We start from the raw sequence: 17,980 nt of genomic DNA on the forward strand, positions 1-17,980 counted from the left end.
TCGGCGAGACGGAGGAAATGAGACAACGAGTCCGAACGCGGCGCGTCGCGCGGCGGAATGGCGCAAGGTCGTGGTCGACGGTCGATCGAGGAAGCGATTATTTTGGTCGTGGCGCGATCGCGTAGCCGCGTGCGCGCGCGCGTTCACAGAGCAAAGTGGGCGAACGAGTCGATCTGCACGGGCCAGTCGTGTCGAACGTTTCGTTTGGTCGGCGATCACAGAGATTCGGAGGTTTCTCGAAAAAGATACGATACAAGCACGAGTGAACGCGAACGCTAATGCGAACACAAATGCGAGCTGAAGAATCGTGTTCGAACGATATCAAAAGATACGAGAATTGCGAATCGTAGGACAAACTGGTGCCGTGTGCGCGAAGAAGAAATGAGTACCCGCATACGATAGAAAGCGAGGTTAGGAAAAGTAGGCGACGGTGGCGTTGTCGAAGCGGCGCAACACGACGGGACGCGAGGAAAAACGACCCGACACGATTGGTGACGACTCACGACGACGCGGCACGACCGACCCATCGGGTCCATTCGGTCGCCTGACAACGTCCTCTGTTGGAAAAGCGAAGGAGGTAGCGCGACGCGCAGCTTCGATTTCGAATCTCTGGTTTCCCGCAGTGAAGGAATCGCGGTTGTGGGGGGCGCGCACGCGACTGCCCTCTGTTAGCGGCCTCTCGGAAATCACGTGGAAAAAGGAGCGGACCGAAGTGAATTCTAGTCGCGGACGGTGGTGTGCCTCGCAGCGCGGAGCCTCGAGAGAAAGCGAGAAAGAGAGGAAAAGGAAAAGAGGAGGGAAAGAGAAGAGAGAAGAGAAAAGAAAGGAGAGGTGTCGGTGCGGTGTCGGTGTCGGTGTCGGTGTCGGTGTCGGTGTCGGTGCACGGGAGAGTCGGTCGTTGTCAGCCGGTGGTGATCGAAGGGTTCGCGTATTCGCGAGCAACGGCCGAGCGGTTTGAGGTTAACTCGAGGGACAGCTCGAAGCGAGCGCGACCTAACTCGAGTCTCTCGAGCCCGCGTCCTATCGCGTTTTGGGCTCCATGTTGCCGCTAGTGGAATGACGTCATCGAGTGTTGGTGCTTCGAGAGTGAGCTCCTTCCTCGCCCGTCCTATGAAAGTTACCCGATCATGTTTTCGTGATAAATTCTAAGGTTTTCTAGTGCGGCAGACGGTGAACTCGGTGAACTCGCAGCGATTAGCGGCGGTCGCCGATTGGCACTAGTGTGCTTGGCTGCCACGCATTCACCAGCAGAGGTGAGTATTTCCAATTATTATATAATGTCCGGTTTTTTCGCTTTCACTCGTCGTCACTCTGCAACTCATCACCTTCGCTCGAACCATCGATTCGTCAACTGACAGGTTAACCTCCGATCCGACCCTCCGATCTCTTCGGGCTCCTTCTCCCTTCCGCTCCCTTTCTCCCTCCTCTTTTTCCCTCCTTCTCCCTTTTATTCTCTCTCCCCCCCCCTCTCTCTCGTTCGCTCGCTCGCTCTTTCGCTCGCACGCACGCACGCACGCACTAACATACACACATGCACCCACACACACGCAAAGCACAAGCGCACGAACGCGTTCGGTTTTCCTTCCTGTACATCGCGATTCATCTCTCGCGTTTTCCTTGATTTCTGTCTTCCATGTTCGTTCCTCTCCTCGTCGTCGTTTAGAGGGAAGAAGCCAAATTAATTCGGCAAACCGTAACCTCTTATGGTGTTCCCGTTGCGAGCACATTGCCTTAAAGCGCATTAGTAGCGCAGTTGCACGCGTTATTTTCGTGTTGGCCACTTGCTTGCAACCACCGATCGCAACATCGAACGTAATGCAACGCGACGCGACGTGACGATGTCGTCCGACCCGGATCGTTTCCTCAAACGAACGGAATCGAGCTTTTTACATCGAACTTACTCGATCCCCTGTTTGTGTTCGAAAGTATATTATATTTTGCATCTGTGCACGCGAAACATGTCTTCTCGACGTCGTATCGTGATTTTCTGGTGTCTTTTCGAATTTAATCTGGGCATCATACTTACGAACTTTTTTATCGACGAATAGTACCCGCGTTTTACACGTTTCGACTCCGGAGTCACACGGTACTGAGCAGGTTCTTTCGCTTTTCTTACGTTTATTCCTACGTTTATTCTTACGTTTATTCTTACATCCGAGATTTCCATATATCGTAACAAAACTATCGCCTCTGGTGTACCACAATCACGACCCTTCGATGATAAAGCACGCGTAAACGTAGCTTGTTTACGCACGATGCAGCGCGCCACGCGTTTTCTGACAATAAATTCGGACCGATCGTATCTTCGCCCTTTTACCCCAAAGAAACGTGATATATCTTTCTCATCGATGTATTCTTACATCGTGTTTACAAACGCGAGCAATAGTCAATTTATCGAAATATCGTGCATCGCGTGAATGGTTTCGGTAGAAGGTGGGCGTGGCGTGTAAAAATTTTGGAGCGGCGTGCGTATTCGGGTTTTCTTGCTTCGATTCGTTCGTTTATTACAAAGAATACTTGCGACTCGATTGTGGGGGGAGGGGGCGATAATGGATTACATGGCAGCTACCCAAACCTGTGTTTACACGTACATTTTATGTATTTTCTTTTTCGATAGAATAAATTGCCTATCGTGCCCTTCGAGGTTTTGCTAAACTTTCTACCATCGGTGGTTAATGGAGAAAAATAGTCAGTTTTCAGAGTACGATAGCGAATTGTCGCTGTGGGTTACAGTGTTGATCGGTCACGCGGGTGATTTTCATACGCGACACGCGCTCAGCGTAATCGATGCATTCTTTGGACTCAATTTTGATGTTATAAATCAGATACTTTCTACGTCACCGGTTTCTTTATTGATGTCGATGTTCGTATTTGATATCGTCGAGTCGAATTTAACGATATTTTCGTTCTTCCGTTGCCACGGTCTTGGCTATGACCTTAATTTTGCGAACCGCAGATCGTTGGCGTGGAATATTCCCTCTTGTACAATTTTCACCATTGTTGCTTTTCGCTTGCCGTAGTTATTTATCGATATATCTAAATCCGCTTACCGTTGCTTTGCACGTTGCTGTGATTGGACTTAAACAATAACAATTCATCGACTAGCTTTATTAGTTTATTATACATTTTCTCCAATACGAGAATTTTCCAACTCTCTCGATATCTTTCTATTTCGTTCGCTGTCCAGTTTAGAAAATCGAATTAGTCGCGAGTTGTGAACTGCTTCGTATTCCAAATCGAATTTCGGTGCCATAAAATCCTTGTCAGGGGTAAGTCATACTTGCTTCTCGTTTTGTTTCTTTTTTGGAACCATGTTATCAGTTCATTGTTCGAAATAATATTATTTCGCGTTAGCATGTTACTTGCGTTGGTACATTGCTATTTTCGTAAAATTTACGATTTTCTCTTAAAGCCCTAGACGAGGTTCCGAAGAAGATGAATTATCGGCAGACATATCGTGTTGCCTACTCGTTATAGCAATCGTTCGCAGACGAATCTTGACACGTATTATGCTCGATCGTAAGACAATCCTTGTTCGTTCGCCGATTCTCGAACACCGAAGCAAGCACGCGTAAGTTCTGTTTAATCTACTCGAATGCATCGATCTCATGGTTAAAGTTCGCAAGATTATATAAATTAAGCGCGTAGCATAACGAAAATAAAAGCTATCAAGGATAGTAAAAAGTTCTTATTTCACCGTAGCGTGCTGCCATCTCGTGTTTTCGCACACCCCCGTATCGTGACCCCGTGGAACGAGGTCATGTGTACCTAGCCACTTCCTAACCATTTCGTCACATATGTGATCGTTTGTCCCAATTTCATATTCTCTTGGAACAAACGAGAAAAGTAGCTTCGTTGCAACTAGTTGGTGATTTTCCAAAAAATATGACGATGAAGTATCGGTTATAGGGTAGATGGTTGACCAGAGAACGTGTAAACTGTAAACGATAGACTGTCGGGTGTTTCGGTAGTTCGTAGCTTACGTGGTGGGACAGTGGCGAAAGAGCGCGCGATCGACCGAAGGGACTAAGCTCTTGTTTGTAGAAGGCGCGCGATCAATGTATCCGAATTGCGGAGAACTTTGAAAAACCATAGTGTCACGAGCAGCAAGACATATCCAGGATGGTTTCCATTCTTGACCGAGAGACGAAATGGTCGGAAAAGTCGAGCCTTGCTCCGACAGAGTAGGTGGTGGCGCGAGGCGTGGCGAAGTATTGATCGTCGTTGCCATTTCCCTTCCTTCCTCACCCCCGACCATCGTCATCCACCGTTCTGAACCCTCTCGCTTTCTCGTTCTCCCGCTCTGGTTGCCGTTCTGCCGGTCTACCGCTCCGTCGTTCTCTCGGTCGAACCACCTTCACCCTCCGATTCGCCGCTCTGCTGTCGCTCTAGCGCTGCTACTTTCACCTCCGCACCTACCTTCGCTCTTGCCAACGGTATTCACCCTCTAGTCCACCGAACGAATCCGCACGCGTCCGCATCTCCGCTCCTTTCTTCTCTTCTCTACGCTTTCCTTCTCCTCTTTCCTCTTCGTTTCTTTCCGTTGTACCGCTGGTCTCACAGTTCTTTTAACCGTACTTTCTTCTCTTTGATATTTACTTACTTTACTTACATTCGAAAGAAGTTGATCGAAGTCGAAATTCCGTCTGTTTCTTCTCTTTTCTTTTCTGTTATTCCGTATCTCGTTTCTTCCTCATATTTCTTCTCTCTTCTTCCCGTCTCATTGTCAGCGAAAAACGAAGTGTTTTCGTTGAAATTATCATTTTCTGCTTATTACATAAAGGGAACATAATGCTACGCAGGATATTATCATGATATTTTCCGACGATCGATTTGAGAAATTGTTTGCCGTTCGAGCGATGTCTGTTTTCACAGAGGAACTTTAGAATTGCTTGTCCTGGGGCATCTTCTTTACCGATGTCGTAGCACGAAAGTTATAGCAAGCTGGGTGCCATCTGTGAAGGGGTAGCTCAGTTACGCGAGTTTCAAAGAACTCGCCAATCTCGCTAATGCCATTAGTCCCAATTCGATTGTGTCTCGAAATAGGAGAAGTAAGAAGTTAGTTTTGTTACGAGTTAGGCTTCAATCGCTAAGTTGCCAACCCTTTTAAATGTCTGACAAAGATTAGAATAACGCTTTTAACCCAGCTATCCTCGTATTCGTAAGATTTATCGCATTCCGATCATTCGAATATAACATTATTTAAATAATTTTGGGAGTAAACGATAGTTAGGGGTCCTTTTCTAATAATATCTGAATACGAAAATTTCTATGAAACAAGCGTAGTAGCTCAGTACCTACGTATTGAGGGGATGTCTGAAGATGTAATGTAATTTGTAGAACTTATTCAGTAACATAACATGTAGCTTTTTCCTCTAATATCTGTATGTCTCGCGCAGTGTCTCAAGCGATTCAGATAGATTAATTGAAATCATGTTTTGAAGATAAAAGCGGATGTATCTTTCCCTGAAATTTTTTATCTATTTCGTCGATGACAAGCTTTCCCTTATACGTTGAATCTAATTAACCAAAGGATGTTTTGTACCTCGAATAAATTCGCGTTTGCCCTCACTTTTTTCCTGTTCTGATCATCCACCGGAAATTAAATGCTTTCTGACGGCCTTGCTGCTTCGCGTATTCTGCTCTGCCAGAGGGAAGCCTAAGTATCGTGTATCTTAAATCTCTGATTAAGCAAAGTGCTCGTTAAGTGATTGCGAACTGTACAGGTTGGCCATGTTTCGCCGACGCACGTTTGAACCTAAACCCATTCACCATTTTCGTGTCTATCTCTCGTGCAATTCGACTTAAATATTAAATATTTCGTAATGCTCGCTGTAACGAAACTCGTTTATTTTACTTGAGAAGTCTCTTTTTTCAGTTGTGAGAAAGTTTCCATATTATTAAACAATTTCTACTTTCGTGAAGAGCTTGAAAGGATTAAGAATCGTATAATTGGAATATCTGTGTCTATTAGCCTTAAAAAAACATCTTTCATCGCGGTTTGGTCGTTATTCATACGACAAACCCGTCCAACGAAATTTGTCGATTTACGAAGCAAGTGCGCGGTGCTAGGCGCAAGCTTGTGATCGGAATTGCTAATATGAATTTCGACCTATTAGAAATTCTTGCCGCGTGTCGGTATCGCGTTGAAAACTTTAACGATACGTCGCCGAGGATTCTCCGCGGTTTTTCCCAGAAAAACCCGCTACTTTTATTTATTCGCTTCGAATCGGCGATCGGTGCCGAAGTTCTCATTAAAATTTAATCGGACTTCTTATGCGGAAAGGGGGCTTCTTCGACGTATTTCGAGCCGATATGGTTGTATTTGATTCGTCAAGGCAAAACCAATCGAACCGCAGCACGGATCTAAACTTTCGAGTAGTTAACTTTGCGAAAGTTGTTGCTCGTTTTTTAAAACGATCGTTCCTCTTGCTCCTAGTTTCGCAACAAGCTCGCAAATTCCAATTGCGTCGCAGTTACGTCCTACCAACCAGTAAACTTTGACGGTAATAAATTCATAACGTTGGTGATCCTCGTGGTTAATCTACAATTTTAACGTTATGTAAACGAACGAAATGCCTTTTATTCTTATATATCTGTAGTATAGTACAATTGATCGTTGGTAATTGTCGTGTCTCGAAATACAAATGTGCGCTAGCAACTGATAAGTTGGTAGATCCGTACGCGCACTGGGCACCAGCGGAAGAGCCCTTGATGTACTCGGCAATCTAAATAATTATAGCGAACTGGAGCAGTCCATTCCTTGTCTCGACGTTGCACAATCAAGGCGTGCCTCTTTAGGTCGGAGCACGATTGACCGATATCTACGTGGCGTTTTTCGTCCAAATTTCGCTGATACCCGCATTAAACACGATATCGGACCACTTGGATTTTAGTGCAGATGATTTTAAAACGTAAGGCAATTAACTCGTTGACGACTGGAGGAAACCAGCGGCGCTGCTATTTCCTGTAATTATGGCTGCTTATATTAATTTTATCGAAACGTCGCAGTTGGCGATGTTCTAGTTAAATTTCTGAATAAATAATCTGAATTTCTCGAAACACGCGTACTCTCGATCTCCTTTGTTCCGAAGAGATTTATAGAAGAAAAGCTACTGCTTGTTTAATTAAAAGTGGCAATTATGCAGTTTAATGATTTTTCCCAGTTTTCTCCATGCAGCTCAATAATATTGTATAAGTTGACTGAAAAAAAGTTACAAACAAAGTGTTGCGTTAACGTAACGTTAATCCGTAATGAGTTGAAGGACGTACAGCTCGACCATTGAAGTTACAATATATTGTATATATATGTAAGTTCTATAGAATTCAAACTACCCGCCAACCAATATATTTTACTTTTGCTTTGTTTTACCGGCAGTCATTTTACTCAATAGGTTAAATCACGAGAGATGAACGGTAATTTAGGGCTTAGAAAATCGATTCTCGATCTTCCAGCTAAAATTTGTAGTAGATTTGTTATTAATTGTACTCGATTAAACTCGATTTTCCAGAATCGATCGTCTTATTTAACCCAAGGATTTACGTTATTACATATACAGGGTGGTTGGTAACTGGTGGTACAAGCGGAAAGGGGGTGATTCTACGCGAAAAAAGAAGTCGAAAATATAGAATAAAAATTTTTCGTTTGAGGCTTTGTTTTCGAGAAAATCGACTTTGAATTTTCGCTCGGTACGCGTGCACTTTATCACGTCTCGTTATAACGGATTGTTGTCTCGATGGAAAAAATTAAAAAAAAAATTTTTATTCTATATTTTCAACTTTTTTTTCGCGTAGAATCACCCCCTTTCCGCTTGTACCACCAGTTACCAACTACCCTGTATATTGGAGAAAAGATGCAAGAAGCAAAAAAGAATCAGTGATTTGTTGGATCTTGAAGTCCCGGAAGAATTTAATCCGTGGAGACTCGATGCGTGAACGTGGTATGTCGGTTTCAATTAGAGAGGATGCATCGAGATGATACCGGTGGACAGAGCACGAAGGAGAGAGCGTTATAGGTGCGGGAATGACCCTCCCGAACCACTTCTCTCCCTATGGAGTAGTTCGTTGGAATCTTCCCTAACGGAAAGCGAAGAAAACTGCGCTCGCGAAAACAACATCCCTCGTTGTTCGCGGGGATGCATCGGAGGGATGTACGCTGAGTAAATCCTGCCAGTCAGAAAACAAACGGGAATCTTCGCTCGATATACTTCTACCGAGGGTGACGAAGCCTTCAAGTACCCTTTTTTTTTGTTGGCCGTGCTGTGCAGTGCACCGGAGAAACCGATTCATCGTATCCCCTTCCGTTTTTTTTCGCGCCTTACCCCTGCCACAATTATACGATTTCACCGCTTCTGCTTCTCGAGTATCTCGTTAATTATATTGTTTCGTCTTGACTTTTTTTTATTACAGAGATCACTTGCGAGGGATATGGAACTTGTCGTAGCTTCCTGAATAGGTGAGTGCTCCTAATCCCCTTTTTGTATCTTGGAAAATCGTTGACGTGTTAAGTTGGACGTAGCTTGCTCTCCGCCCTTTATCATGTCGATATATCGTGAAAGTCAAAGTCTGGTCCATTCAGCATAGGGACATTTTTTTCTGATTTGCGGACGCAATGGAAGTGGCGCGGCAAGGAAAAAGTTAGTCACCGAGAGTTAGCTACGGAAAGCGCATCTAAAATGAATTTTCCTCGCACGAAACTGAGAAAAACGTAGCGAAAGGATAGGAATGAATACGACGAGTTTGTAATAACGTAAGAACGGCAAAGAAACCTTCTTCGTGCGTTCCGTTAACGTAAATTAATGATTTTACTAATCGTTGGAAAGTGTATCGTACCGAGGATGGGTCGTTAGTCGTGTTTTCTTCGATACCGGAGCGAAATCGCGCAAGCGTGATTCTCAGTAAACGTAATGGATATGGATTTTCGGGTTGTGCGACCTTCACATGTCGCATCCTCTCACGCTTTTCGCGCCCCGGACATTGTCCTCACCGCATAGTATAAGCCGATGTAGTTCAAAATTGAAATATTTGGGCTCGCGATATATACGTATAATCGTTACTTTGAACGAATACAAAATTCTGATTGATCAATCGTCTTCTTGATACTGCAGATTGAATATCGCATTTTGTACGAAGTCAATAGGTGTTCATGTTCATAATACTTACGAAGAGGAATGCGTCAACTCGTACCGACATGCGATGCGCTGATTATTCTGCTTTTAATTTCGCGACACTTCGACACAATTTGCCACTGTTTGCTCCCCAACATGATGGAAAACGATTGTCTTCTTTGTTGCATTTCTGTTCTCACAACCCTCGAATAAGAAGTGTGTAAATATCGTGTGAAACTAACAGGATAGTTCAGCTTTAATACCCGGATTCTATCGCGTGACCGAACGCATTCGTTTAGCAAGAAGTTACGGTTATTTTCATCGGGAAGAGTCACCGACTTTCGAGCTTTGCTTAGCTCGATCGAACGATGCATTAAATCAGTCATATTCTTCTCCTTTCACGGATTTACCCGCTTCGTTTTTCGCCAAAAATGTTTGGAATGCGATGCATTATCATAGTTATTATGCTCGGTGAAAGATAAGGACGGAAGTGGAAGTTAGAGAAATGGAAAATATCAGCGTTGATAACTTCTCTCCATTTAGTTCGATAACAAAAGCAAGTATTACAATATACTTTTATGGTACATGAAGCCTCTTTTCCGAATATACTTGGTTTCGTTAACATACTGCTGTTAATGACGAGGTAAATATGTCCTGGAATGAAAAGAAACGCGAGACAATGCAAAATCCTTTGAAGCGGTCGTTGCTTCAAATTCTACCGAAGAAATCAAGGAAATGCCAAAGAAAAATAACCAATAAAGAAATTTAACGCGCAGAATGATTGTGGATGAACTACGAAAAGGGTAGAAAATAGAAGGAATTGAATAGGAAGAAGAAAAAAATAACTAGCGAGTCGATTAGCGAGCTTGTGCAAAAGATGCCGGTGAATCTCATTGAGAACTAAGCACGACTGCGCGGCCTTCTTCCTTCTGTCGGATTTTGATTCTTTTTTCTTTTGAGCTGGAAGCTATAGATATTTTGACACAGATCTTTGATCTGAAAGTAACAAGTGGGAAGTTAATGGTGAATCGTTGTCATCATAAAATTGAGAGGCATGTATCAACAACTAGCGATTCTTGTTTGTATATTTATTCTTTTCCAGGAATGTAAAAACTATTCTAAAACTTCTACATTTGTTTAACGTTTGGTTACCTACCACTACTCGTGCAACGTAACGCGAAGGTGTAAGGTCTGATCGCTACTACGACTCGATCACTGGTGTCGGATACGTAGCAACAGTAGCATAGTTAGTGAATGTCGCGCGATCTATCTAGTGGTGGCGCTACAACTATAACAACGATTTATGCAATTTTGATTGCACTATCTGTTTCATAAATTAAAAAGTCAGACACCTTAGAACCTTAAATCCCTCGTACGGATTTGAACGAATTCCTATGCTTAAGTGTGGTACCTAAGTATGGTTTCCTGATTGCGTTGAAACTGCTAGCACATACCTACCTGTGACCAGATAGCCTAAGTAGATAGGTAGAAAGGTAGGTAGGTAGGTAGGCAGGTAGGTAGGTAGGTTGATGGGTAGGTAGGTAGGTGGGTAAGTGGGTAGGTTGGTAGGAGTAGTAACAGAGGATAATCTCGTGGTAGCTAGGCTGCGGTACTCTGCAGTACTATATGCCGCCATCTTGCTTTATCGATTTTGACTCCTACCCTCGCCTTGCTTTCTCGAGCTGGCAATTCCCTCGTCTTTCTTCTTTCCCTTGTTTCTTGTTAGCGACTTCTTTTCTTCCACCATTCTTTTCTCTCGAATTAAATTCACGCTTAAACGAAGATGTATACATTCGATGTTAACAAATATATTTGCGTCAGTGTGATTGCATCGTGTATACATCTTTGACCATGTACCGATTACAATTAACTACGAACGAGTACCGAGTATTACGCGGAAAGAATATCATGCTAAGGATTGCGATTGGGATGACACTGAAGATGTGTTTATCAGTTAACAAAGCACACGATAACATAACAAAAAGAATCGCGAGTAACGCGATATGACTCTAGTATAGTTACAAGATGGACATGCAGCTAACGCGAGAACAGAATCCACGTTTCACAGGAAAACGAGGGTTTATGGTTTCTTTTATATTTCTGACGTTACTCCGATCAAACCAATGCGAACAGCTCGTCATCCGTCATCTGGAGACGTTTTCAAAGTCATAGGATAATCGACGTTATTCGTTCATCAACTCTATAGATGAAAATAATGCATAGGTATTCCCTACGTCTGTGTCTGGGAGAATAAGCGCATAAGAACGTTAGCAATCGTTAACCGTGGTATACAGTCACAGTAATAAGTAAGGTCTGCGTGGAAACGACGATATTTGGGAATACAGTCGCTCTTGGCAGCTGGTGTTTGTGAATGTATATAGATCATTTCAGGTTTTTCCAGTTAAACTTTGTTGGTGTATTCTACAGATATAAATAATACGCAATACGGATACAGATACATCCTGCGTAAATTGAAATTATAATTTATCTATTCTTTCTTTTATTAATTTTTTGTACCGATAGAGTGTCGCAAAATTCGTGAGCATCAGTTGCATGATAAATATTTCCGCGTACCTGCTAGGAACTGGTTGAAGGTACGTTACGGCAAACATCATTGTCACAGCTGTCGAGGATAATTTCCAGCCTGACGGGAGCTGAAACTCCTAATTCGACAGGCGTGTGATCGTTCCGCCAAAAGTGTTGGCCAAAATAATTTTGCCATGCGTTATCATGATCGAGAATCTTGTTTTCTAGATATACGAGTTCTTTGTAGTCAGAGATTTGAAATTAGATAGTAGTTGTTAATGACTTTAATAGTTTTTTAATGGTTATCGAGGTCTTAGGTTGGGCTCTTTTCGCAAGCATCCTAATATTTATGAACACGGATCGAAATAGAATTACGATTTTCTTTGTCGTGACGAATCGATCTCTTATCGTAAGCGAAAGATCGTTTCATTGAGAGAACCAAAAATAGACGGAGCCTCGGTTAAGTAAGAGCGAACCGGTAACAACAGGGAAGTGAGTTTCCTCTCCGTGAAAAGAAATCTCATTTGATTCGGTACTCTTGTGAACGAATAGCGGTCATTCGACGTCTTTCCTCCAAGAGCACGTACCCTATTTTAGCCGATTCTCGTGGAAAGTGAACCGGAAACGTACAACAAAAATGAATTTGTAATCGGAGAATTTTTTTCTCCGATTCCAGCGTTTCTACTGTTCGAAATATGCGTCGTAACGCTTAGATACTTTTATAGTTAAGAGTGATCGTGGCGAATAGTTGGTTACCATCTCAGCGCCATATCCGACAGCGAGTGACGTACTTTGGCCCCTTTCACGCAAGAGGGTGAAACTTATTTCAAAAGGGTTATTTTAGGAACAGAAAGGTGGCTGACCGACCACGCATCGACACGAACATTTAGACACATTCTCGTCCTCTCCTTTTTTGATTCATCCCTTTCATTACGATACCTTTTGCTCACCGATATTTTCTATTGTCGTAAATCGACAATCTACCACTTTCCTTCTTCATTCATTTTCGGTCGTACAAATTAAGAAGTTCGTAACAAAAGCGACCTTCTATCTTCTACCACTTCGAGATCGAATTGTGGAATTTGCGACAGGAGAAGGATGAAACGGATGAATGGTCACTGATGCAGTCTATCCCGCGATGTTTCTCGCCAGGCGATTTTCAAACGTTCCGGTGCCTGCGTTGTATTAACTTTAATTAATCTACAGCTGTTGAGTATTACTCTTTCGCCGAGATTAAGGGGAACGAGATTAATTCAGAACGAGTGTGGCATCTGGCACGTGTCTCGACCGCATTTCCGTAAATGTGTTTGCTCTTTTATACACCACCACCTTTTATCGCGTGCTCTGAGCTCTGGATGCGGCACGATACGCATGCATATATGTATTTGCTGGGCCGCTAAGCGGATTTCGACAGAGAGAAGTAAAGTGTGAAAGTGAAACGTGCGGCCCAAGATACGTCTACAATCTACGTTCGCGAATCGATTTTTCGCCGCGCGTTGATACGATCTTTTCTCTTCTATCTTTGTACTTTTTATCGACCGTCGAATATACTGGACGTATTCCTACAACGATAACGTACTTCCTTATGCGCACTTCCTTTCTAGTTACGTACATAAGAATCTCGTTCTACTTGAACGGTTAATCTCCGCGTAATTTTTATAGATAGCACAGCGTCGGTTTTCAGAAAATATTTCTGCAATACGCGCATGACTTACTCGGGCATTTTTATCAACGCGTAAGTCTACAGGAATGCAGTTTCGAATTAAGTCTCATGCTATCGTCTCGAGCATGATAACGATCGAACCTTGTTAGATCCACATCGCGTTCTATTACTTTACCTACCTTTTTACTATATAATCATGATAGTCGAATTTTGTTACTAATAAAATTCCAAAATGTTTCAAATAATACATATGCTATACTCGTAAAAGGTTTTTACAAGTATGCACATATTCGGATACCTTCGCCAGCCGTTGTACATTCCAGCACCTTGTCGTTGGTTTCGTTCTAACGAATTACTGGCTTGAAATGTAACTACAGGAAAAGTGATCAAGAAAAAGAGAGGCGTAGAAAAATAAATTGTGTGGATTTGATTGAACCAGGACGGAAAAAATATTTGGAAGACGACGCGACGCGCGATCGGAAAGGTGGAAAAAGAAAGGAAAGAAAATAGTAAACGCGGTGCTAATGCGTCGCGTCGCGCCGGTTCAAGGGAGCACTGTGACCGGCGGGTCGCGACAAGAGAATATCGCGAATCGTCCCGAGATAGTCCACCGGTTGGAGGGTTGGATGGCCGTGATGGTGGGGTTGCGTCGACCGCGACAAGTATATCCGAGCGTCTAAAAGAGAAGGAAAGAAATAAGGGAGCGACGAGTGGGAGAAGATGAGATCGCGCAGGCGCCAGCCCCAGCCCCGAACTTCCCACGGGCTGATCAGTCGTGCGTGGCACTTGACACGCGCTGCGTCTTTTCGTTTGTTTCTCTTGGACTTTTTACGGATCGCATCGTTTTCATCCACCCGCTTGTACTCTTCCTTTCTCTCGCTTCGCTTTGCCTCTCCTCCATTTTCCTTTTTGCTCTTTCTTCCTTCCTCGCTCTCACTATTGCACCCCTTTCTTCCTCTTATTCTTCGTTCTTTGTTTCCCCCATATTTCTTGCTCCCCTCTTCTCTGCCGTCGTACCTGTCTTCTATTTTCATCTTTTTCTGTTTCCCTCTCTGTTTGAGAAATCTAATTCCATTCAACCTTTCGATGTTTCGAAAATTAGAATAACACGGATTTGCCGTTTCGAGTGAAAGTCGTGCTTTTCGTTGCAACGGCTCCGAATGCCGCAAGTGAAGTCTATTCGCCAACATCCATGTTGATTTTAGTGTAAACTTAACGCCTAGTGTTACTGTCCTCAAAGTGTAGAGATTTTGAAAGTTATCACTGCTTCGAGTTGGGTGGTCTACTTTTTTGAACTTCGATTAGGCTACCGAACACAATCAAGGGGACTGTGTACATCATACGTGATACGAGTGATTCAGTGAATGATTGAATTATTGCGCGTGCTTGCCGGTTTCGTTTTCGATAAATAAAGTTTCTCTGCGGTACGGGTAATATCTGTTCGAGCCTTGGAGACGTGTGCTCCGACTCACCACGTGTCGCTTTCGACAACGAACAACGAATAACAGAGAACAAACTCGTGAGTTTCAACCGCCCAAACTTACATCTTCCTACCTTGCGTCTTCGTGACTGAATGTTCGATTCACGTGACTCTTCTGCTGCTATCGATGTCGAGATCGTTACTGGGCAACGTTACCATCATACTCTCCAACGTTTTCTCCCCTTGCACCAGCTACCTTTGACTCGATGCAAGTGGCACTCCTACGGAAGGAACGAGGATCGATATTTACAAGGTAGGATGTGTTCTGCTACGAGAAATTCGGGGTATTTTAGTTATGTCTGGCAGATCGATCAAAAGTTGAATCGGCCGTGAAATTGACTACGAAGAACCGAGCCCATATTATCCAGATAATCCTGCTCCGTTCCCGGTTTTCTCTTTGATCGTAAATAGATATATAGACGTGAATTTTTCAAACTTTATGTGCTCGCATATTGCTTCAAGGGGTTACGTCTCTACTGGACTCTTTTATCGATACACCTACATGTTGCGTTCAGGAAAGAGACCAGGAACCTCCTTTACAATAATTTACTAACTGCACAGTAGCGTTAGTAGATCCAAAAACTGTTTTTACGGTTTTACTATTTTACGATATATATTACGTTTTGGCTATGATAATCAGCCGGCTTTTAGGTCGTAAGATTCGTTTGTAAACATTTATTTTTTTTTTATTACTAAACATGCTACGACTAAACGTTTATTGGCTCTTGTTACTTCGGTAACCACGTTATAATAAGCGCAGAAGACTTTTAATAATTTGAGAAAGACTGGCATAAAATTGTAACAAAGAATCGTAGATATCGGCAGCGATTATTTCATAGTTTTCTTATGCTTGACAAATTCTTAGTAATTACACATTTCAGCTATTTAAATAGTGAGACTTGCGAGAAGTTGATTCTATCGAACACCAGTAAGACGTTTGTTTTAACACAAATCGTTCGGAAACGCCATGTGTTGAAGGAAACCGTTGTAGGTGAGGGGGGGGGGTGGTAATGCGGTCGCCTCCCTCAAATAATACTAGCACATATACAAACTTGGATATTGATTTTCTAGCGACTGTAGTAAACTCGTCCGAGACGGTCGTGTCCAGTCTTTGTAATTAATTGTTCCTTTTGTTTATTGTTTGTCGTTGGTTTGTCATTCGTAGTTGTACCGTGGAAAGAATATTTTATCAGATAAACATTCGTCGAATATGTGGCTAGAACGTGTTGCATGAAAAAAAGGTCATTCAAATAATAGCGTAAGAGATCCAAATTTCTGTTAGCAATTACAGGAAGTTATAGCAATGTCGTAACAACACGTCATGTTCAACAATAAAATGTTCTTTTCAAGGATCGTTGCCGGGATGGGATTGGTCTGAGATTGGAGCGTTTCTCATAGCGTAAACTTATATTGGAAACCATGGGGTAATTATAATTTGAGGACCGACAGTGTGAATCGAGCCTTAAGCTGGCAAGAGTTCGCACAAGTTCGTAACATACCAAAAGAAGCACGAAGAAACAAAGGGAGAAAAACAAAGACGTCGAAAGAGAATTTGGCAAGGCGGCCGCATAGTTTGAGCGATAAGTTGGCGATAACTCGAACTTAATAGCCCGTAATACTAGAACGAGCTTCGATGCGCGCCGTCACGCAACTCATGCCTTTTGTAAATTACGTGCAGACGTATCGTATACAAAAGCTTCTAACACAGGTCGTTTCCGTTATGTTCGTTTATCTCTGCAAACATGTTGCTTCGAAATTGTTGTTCATGTTACTGGGGCCATACTAGTCAGAACTGTTCGAGAAATGCGACATTTTTCTAGAATCTATTTCTCGCGTTATTTGTACATTCGCAAATTTACCTCTTATACCGTTTTCGTGTTTTCGTCAGTTTGCGAATCCCTTGTAACGCTAACATTAATTTACCACGTACAAGAAAGCTTTTCTTTGAAATATATCACGCTATCGCTCTCGTTATCGTTATCATCATCATCATCGTTATCGTTATCGTACAATAGATCCGAGCATCACGATTATAATAAGATACATACGTGTTATACTTTTCATGTTATCCTGCCTTTCATCTCGCGAAATGATTTCGATTTAGCAGAAAATTGGATTATTTGGATGGTGCGTTAAATGTTTGTCGCCTTGAAATTGATCGTTCCAACGACCTGTGAAAATAAAGCTGAGCTCGAATTCGCAGAACGTAGAATCGATATCGTGAGATTGCGTGCCGCTGGTCATCGTGCATTGATAACGAATGAGAACGAAAGTTGCTCGTATACCAAGAAGATGAATAGCATACCTTTTACTAAAGATCAATTTTTTTTCGATATATTTTTTCGCCGTCAACCACGTTATACTATCGGAAGGATTAATTCGTGCTAAATCGGTCAATGAAAAGACGAAAGGCAAGTGAACGGACGTCGCGTGTATTATAAACGGATTACTGTCTCGACACACGTAAATATGTATTCGATATGTAAATCGATGGGAATAGGAGTACTCGATTTATGCGACGAGATTCGATTTCATCGATGATAGAATCGCACAGATATTTTGATATGGATCGAAAAAGCATATATATATATAGCTACTACAAAACTCTTAAAAATATTTCCAAAAAAAAAAAAAACGATATTTGTTATATTTGTTACCTTCTGAACTACGTACACGTATCAGGAAATCTACGCGATTCCATCGTTAATCGAATAAAATTTCTTGTAAGTACGTCAAATAAATTATTGGATAAGAAAGTTGGTGTTGCGTCCTGTCGATCGTTGTTCTCTTATGTCTACGCTTTCTGATTTGCCTCGTCATTTGTCGAGATAGCACTTGGCACGGATATCTCTGCGTAATCGGCGGTAAATGAAATCCAGCGCGCCCGCGCGAATCGAAAAGGCGCGGGGTACGTAGAATTCGGCTGCCTGGTGGCTCGGGATAGTCACCTATATCGATCCACCGTCGAGTTTACAGCGTACCAACTTAGGAACCCCCTGCGATCAAGGCCGCCCTGTGAAAAAAGCGGGAAATACTTGAACTCGAGGGAAGAATGGTGCACTAACTCCGCGAAATTGAAGAGGGTCGTTTGATTTATGGCGGAATCGTTCTAGGACCCCCTTCTTCCTCTCGTTCGACGCTCAAATTTCGCAAGTTGCTCTCGCACACCCTCTTCGATCGCTCGTTCTCTTCACTCTATCCTGT

General features: G+C 42.8%; 1 protein-coding gene across 7 annotated transcripts in view; it reads left to right on the forward strand.

The window, feature by feature from the left end:
* The first annotated feature begins 1,111 nt into the window (after positions 1-1,111).
* Positions 1,112-17,980, forward strand: part of bsk (mitogen-activated protein kinase dJNK) — a 53,186-nt gene continuing 36,317 nt past the window's right edge. For 2 of the 7 annotated variants that reach the window (XM_069113708.1, XM_069113709.1), the window contains exon 1: positions 14,064-15,029. In XM_069113708.1, the coding sequence (XP_068969809.1) occupies positions 14,870-15,029 (160 nt within the window). In that variant the 5' untranslated portion in view covers positions 14,064-14,869. Of the gene's footprint in view, positions 1,254-8,409; positions 8,456-14,060; positions 15,030-17,980 lie in introns of those variants that run through there. The other 5 variants (XM_069113706.1, XM_069113702.1, XM_069113705.1 and 2 more) reach the window with 5 other exon arrangements.

The sequence above is a fragment of the Bombus flavifrons genome, chromosome 5 (genome assembly GCF_040668555.2).
Source record: "Bombus flavifrons isolate JBK064 chromosome 5, iyBomFlav1_principal, whole genome shotgun sequence".
Taxonomy (NCBI): Eukaryota; Metazoa; Arthropoda; class Insecta; order Hymenoptera; family Apidae; genus Bombus; species Bombus flavifrons.